The 6,193-nt window shown below is 42.4% G+C and overlaps 1 protein-coding gene across 1 annotated transcript; it reads left to right on the top strand.

The window, feature by feature from the left end:
- Positions 1–284: 284 nt before the first annotated feature.
- LOC111835003 (eukaryotic translation initiation factor 4E type 2-like) lies at positions 285–6,193 on the top strand. The gene is made up of 7 exons (XM_023794874.2): positions 285–548; positions 795–906; positions 1,154–1,288; positions 1,378–1,482; positions 2,501–2,653; positions 5,099–5,235; positions 5,536–6,193. Exons 1-7 carry the CDS (start codon positions 532–534, stop codon positions 5,573–5,575), a joined length of 699 nt encoding a protein of 232 aa, XP_023650642.1. The 5' UTR covers positions 285–531; the 3' UTR covers positions 5,576–6,193.

Here is a 6,193-nt window from a genome sequence, read left to right as displayed (position 1 = left end):
TCTATACACAATCCGTGGATACATTTTGTAGGTCTACCTTTTCTTGTCTTTTAAAACGACTGACAATGTTTTGAGCATTACCCAACATATAGGCTAACAGGAATTTTGAAATAATTCGGCAACACATACAGTATGTTATATATGTAATATATGTTATATACATTTAATGGAAAACTAATTTCAGAAAAAGAACCCTTTAAGTATTATGTAACGGAAAAATCTATATACTTTGCGGTTTCCGTAGACCGGCCTGTGGGTCGTTACCGCACACGCGTTTCTTCTTGTTAAGTTTGTTCTACGCTGCTTTCCGTCCTCACACTTTTGCACGTAGTATTGACAGTGACTGCGTAATGAATGGTTTGTCAGTTTTAGAACTGGACACGAGATTTTTTAAATCAAACTTTTAATGAACTTTTTTCTCGCGCCACATAAATGTTCCATGAATTAAATCGATATAATTAGGTGATTGTTCTAGAAAAATCGGTTTAGCCGTGTATACAACTTGTGAACATTTAAGGAAGACGTCTGAAAATGAGTCAGTTTGACGAGTAAGTTCTCCAGCCAGCTGGGTGCCTTCGGTGTCTGAGGGAAGATTAGATCCAGATCGAACTCACCTTATCTAAGCCTATTTCGATATATGGTTTTTGCTGTAGGATGTACACGTGATACAGCGCGCCCAGGCAACGGCGTCTTTTATTAGAGTGAAAATGAGCTGCAAGATTAACTGGAATAAAAAGTAAATGGTCTAGAAAATGTCGTACAATCTAACTGTGAAATGCATGATTTGCTTTAAGGTATTGCAGTTTGGATGGTGATGACAATGGAAACCACGAACACCCGGTAGTCAACAGACACGAAGTAACGGAGGCGGACCGCACTTCAGTCAACAGTAACGTCCCGAGGAAGGTAAGTGTGTTTGTCTCATTCGGAATGTATGCTACTTTTCTTAAATTTTAAACCTTTTAGGCGTAGATTGTTATTATAGCAGGATATATGGACACAATGGTAAATACACGGACGATAAACAATACTTTGCTTCGTCGTATTAAATATAGTTTTGATGTCCCAGCCCAGCTTATCATTGCTAGTTTTGAGCAGTTACTCGCATTTAAATGAAAATGAGGTACGATGTAATGAATCCCGTTGCCTGCAGACGGTCACGCCTGGAGTGGGGGAGCACCGTCTTCAGTACAACTATACCTTCTGGTTCTCACGCCGCACGCAGAGTCGCCCCGCAATCACACAGAGCTACGAGGATAATATCCGGCAGATCGGAACTGTGGCCTCGGTCAGTAGCATGGAGAAAAAAGGGGGGAGGGATCTAATGTAGAGATGGGGAATCCTGTCGAGGTGATATATTCATGTGATCTGTTCCAGGTGGAGCAGTTCTGGAAACTGTACAGTCATCTGGTCCGGCCTGGTGATCTGACAGGTCACAGTGACTTCCACCTCTTTAAGGAGGGCATCAAGCCCATGTGGGAGGTGAGGAGGCACCCTGACGGACTTGATCAGTACAAGCTTCCAGTGGCTGCCCCAGAGCCTCTGTTTGGGGTCTGCCAAGCTGCAGGACATTACCGCTGTCCTGTGAGTGGTGGCTAAGTTTGCTGGTGTGACCGCCAGCTTGTTGATGAGTAGTGGACATTTCTGCATCACTGATGTGGGCTGCTCAGTGTGCTCTTTATTTTTTTATCTTCTAAGAGAACTTAGACATGGATCAATACATGAGATGTGAAGTGTGATAGCTAAGCAACAATGTCCGCTCTGTAAAGTTATGATCGTATCAACTGGTTTAAAGTTATAATTTCAGTAACAATTAATAGCACAGTTTAAGGGGGCAGCATGTGGCTCAGTGGGCTAAGCCTGTGATCAGAGGGTCAGGGGTTCAAACAGGCTGCAACAAGTGGCTGCCCTTCACAGCCAGTGTACTCTTGTCTACAAAGAGCAAGTTGGGGGAGGCGTAAAGAGATTTTCCCCACAGGGATCAATAAAGTGTCAATTATTATTACAGTGATCCCCTGCCTATCGCGGAAGTTGCGTTCCAGACCCATCAGCGATTGGTGAAAATCCGCGATATAGAAACACCATATAAATAAACATTTTAATAGTTTAAGCCTTAAAATACCCCTCCCACATGCTTTAAACACATGTAAACTTATTAAACACACTTTGTAAACACATATGATATGTGGATGTCGGCCTAATGCTTAGGGAAGCGTGCTTGTCATTGAAAGGTTGCTGGTTCAAATCCCCAACCAGCAAGGTACCACCCCCAAGCACTGCTCCCCGGGGGCTAAATAATAGCTTACCACTGCTATGTCACATATGGGTTAAATGTAGAGGACACATTTCGTTGTGCACTGTGGTGTGTCAACAATGACAATCATTTTCACTTCATGATGGATGATGCTAGATTGTAAGAATGAGGCTATGGCCTGGTTCTTTTTCGCTCTTGTGACGGTTCTCGTACAAGTGACGTTCCGTGCCTCGTCCCCTCCTCCAGGACAAAGCCAACAGGAGTGGCGGGAAGTGGATCATCCGGCTGAGGAAGGGGCTGGCCTCCCGCTTCTGGGAGAACATCATCCTGGCCATGCTGGGCGAGCAGTTCATGGTCGGAGAGGAGATCTGCGGCGTCGTGGTGTCTGTCCGCTTTCAGGTGGGGATTCTGACGTGAAAAGGAAGCTGAGCTGAAGTCAGAAGCTGAGCCTTGTCCTGAAGTCATACATGGATATCAGCACATTGGGTCCTAGTCAGCTGACTCGGCCACAGTCGCTGTAATTAAGGAAAATGACGACTGATGGCCCTAATTGCTTTTGATAGTTGGGCTGCACAGGGATCGCTGATGAATCCTTTGATTAAGGATGATGACGTTTACCTACAATTATCAAATTAAAGTCATTAAATATATTTAGATATATTTACTCTGCAGTACTGATATACTATAAATCAGTTTGTTCCAAACATGCATTTAATAGGGCTGGGTATTGTCAGGTAGCCCATGATACAATACTCAACACAATACCAGTGTCATGATTCAATGCATCACTGTATTACCATTGTATTCTGATGATGGTACGATTAAAACCTGAAACAGGCCAAATTTAGTTAGCAGACAGTTGCAAGTCAGTATCTTGAATAAAGTTGTACTTCAACTCCAGTTGCAAAAACTATACCTTTGTGCATACATAAAGTACACACTTCTGTTTTTTAAATGGCAAAAGTGGGGGAAAAAACATTATGCAACATCTGACTTGTATTTTAACATTTCAGAGGGAGTCACTTTGTGTTTCCATTGCAGGACACTTGGCTACATAAACAGCTTATTTTTAATCGGCAAATGATCTCTACAGGCAGTGTTAAATGGCACTGAAATAAATTACTAAATTGATGCAAAGATTCAAAGTGTTGCTGAAAAATTGTGACAAACTGAATCACAATCTAATGATTAATTGCAGTATTGATGCAGTTCTAGTATATAAATTAGAAGTATAAATTGTGCACTGTGATGCTTACAGCTGTGGCCAAAGGTTTTGAGAATGACACAAGTATTGGTTTTCACAAAGCTTGCTGCTTCAGTGTTTGTAGATCTTTTTGTCATATGTGTCTGTGGTATACTGAAGTATAATTACAAGCATTTCATAAGTGACAAAGGCGTTTATTGACAGTAACATTAAGTTCATGCAAAGAGTCAATATTTGCAGTGTTGGCCCTTCTTTTTCAAGACCCCTGCATTTCGCCCTGGCGTGCTGTCAATCAACTTCTGGGCCAAATCCTGACTGATGGCAGCCCATACTTGCATAATCAATGTTTGGAGTTTGTCAGAATTTGTGGGTTTTTGTCTGTCCACCCGCCTCTTGAGGATTGACCACAAGTTCTCAATGAGGTTAAGGTCTGGGGAGTTTCCTGGCCATGAACCCAAAGTTGTTGTTTTGTTCCCCGAGTCACTTAGTTATCACTTTTGCCTTATGGCACGGTGCTCCATCATGCTGGAAAAGGCACCAAACTGTTCTTGGATGGTTGGGAGAAGTTGCTCTGGGAGGATGTTTTGGTATCATTCTTTATTTATGGCTGTGTTGTGTTGTGAGTGAGTCCACTCTCTTGGCTGAGAAGCAACCCCACACATGAATGGTCTCAGGATGCTTTACTGCTGGCATGACACAGGACTGATGGCAGTGCTCACCTTTTCTTCTCAGGACAATCTTTTTTCCAGATGCCCCAAACAATCGGAAAGGGGATTCATCAGAGAAAATGACTTTACCCCAGTCCTCAGCAGTCCAATCCCTGTACCCTTTGCAGAATATCAGTCTGTCCCTGATGTTTTTTTTGGCGAGAAGTGGCTTCTTTGCTGCCCTTCTTGACACCAGGTCATCCTCCAGAAATCTTCACCTTACTTTGCATGCAGATGCACTCAGAACTGCCTGCTGCTATCCCAGAGCAACCTCTGCACTGGTGGTGCCCCGATCATGCAGCTGAATCAACTTTAGGAGACAGTCCGGGCGCTCTCTGGACTTTCTTGGGTGCCTTGAAGCCTTCTTCACAACAATTGAACCTCTCTCCTTGAAGTTCTTGATGATCCGATAAATGATTGATTTAGGTGCAACATTACTAGCAGCAATATCCTTGCCTGTGCAAAGTCTTTTTTGTGCAATGCAATGATGACTGCACATGTTTCTTTGCTGGTAATCAGGGGTAATAGAAGAAGAACAATGATTTCAAGCCCCAACCTCCTTTTAAACATCCAGTCTGTTATTCTAACTCGTACAGCATGACAGAGTGACCTCCAGCCTTGTCGTCATCAACACTCTCATCTGTGTTAATGAAAGAATCACTGACATGATGTCAGCAGGTCCTTTTGTGGCAGGGCTGACATGCAGTGGAAATGGGATTTCTGGGATTAAGTTAATTTTCATGGCAAAGAGGGACTTTGCAATCAATCTGATCACTCTTCATAACATTCTGGAGTACATGCAAATTGCCATTCCAAAAACTGAGGCAGGACACTTTGTGAAAATTTGTATTTGTGTCATTCTCAAACCTTTTGGCCACGGCTGTAGAATCTACAGTTTGATTTCCTTCTATCAAATCTGTGATGGTCCTACAGGAGGACATCCTGTCCATCTGGAACAGGACGGCTAATGACCACATGACGACCTCTCGTATCCGGGACACTCTGCGTCGGATTCTCAATCTTCCGCCCAACACCATCATGGAGTACAAGACCCACAACGACAGCCTCAGGTGCGGCTGCGCAGAAACATGCGTGTGCATGTGCACGAAAAAAAAAACAAAACATACAGAATGGAAGCATAATAAGAATATTAATTACTGTTACCGTCTCACGTTGTTCGCTGTCACTCGCCATACACGTAGATTCATTTATACTGGTGTGGTTTATATATATATATATATGCACTCGCACTATATGTCCTTGCCTGTTTCTATACGTATTCTTCTTTGTATCAGTTTTCATACTCATTTCTGTACTTGTCTGTAGAAACTTCATACACTCTGTATTTAAGTCTTTCTGCTTTCCCACAGGGATAATTCCAGCTTCCGCAACACGAAGCTCACAGTCTGACCAGCAGCTGATGGGCTGTGGAGGTGTGGGTGTGTCGGGTTCGAGGGCAACTGCCCTTCAGCTTTTCTACAAATTAAGGACATCTTATTGTCTTTTTAAAAATCGACACAAATGGAGCAAAGCTGAAGCGGAAAGTACTGAACAGAGGGTGTTTTATTTTGTTGCATCTGTATACATTCATTTACTGGTACTGTTCTTCTGTGGTTTTTTTTTTGTATTTTTTCCACTTCAGGTGATTTTATTTATCTGTAAATAGTAATTGACTTTTTCACGCTTGATTAAGCTTTAGTTTATGACGTTCATTTTTCACAACTGATTATCCGATACACTTTGCGGTAAACCTGGAAACCACGCCAGTAAGCAGGGGACACACTAAAAGGGAGGGGGCGGAGATTTCGTGATTTAGAAAAGTAATTTATATCGGTAGCGTGATATTAATGCGTTCACTCAGGGACCATTTAAAATGTAAAAAATTACAACTTATAGTCAGTTCAAATCATAAATGACGGCCCTTAGTTGCTTACAAGTTTCATATTCTTCAGACTTTGAAAATCACATGAGTCTGTGGTTCGCCTTCATACCGGTTGTAGCTAATCAGTAATAAATGTAAGGACAAAA

The sequence above is a fragment of the Paramormyrops kingsleyae genome, chromosome 10 (assembly GCF_048594095.1).
Source record: "Paramormyrops kingsleyae isolate MSU_618 chromosome 10, PKINGS_0.4, whole genome shotgun sequence".
In the NCBI taxonomy this organism is placed as follows: Eukaryota; Metazoa; Chordata; class Actinopteri; order Osteoglossiformes; family Mormyridae; genus Paramormyrops; species Paramormyrops kingsleyae.
Note: the sequence above shows the minus strand (reverse complement) of the source record. Positions and strands in the feature narration are given on the sequence as shown.

What these genes read in the sequence shown, in the direction of transcription:
- LOC111835003 (XM_023794874.2), top strand. An exon ending in ACAGTAACGTCCCGAGGAAG is followed by an intron (nt 907 to 1,153) that starts GTAAGTGTGTTT and finishes CGTTGCCTGCAG; the next exon opens with ACGGTCACGCCTGGAGTGGG. An exon ending in AGATCGGAACTGTGGCCTCG is followed by an intron (nt 1,289 to 1,377) that starts GTCAGTAGCATG and finishes GATCTGTTCCAG; the next exon opens with GTGGAGCAGTTCTGGAAACT.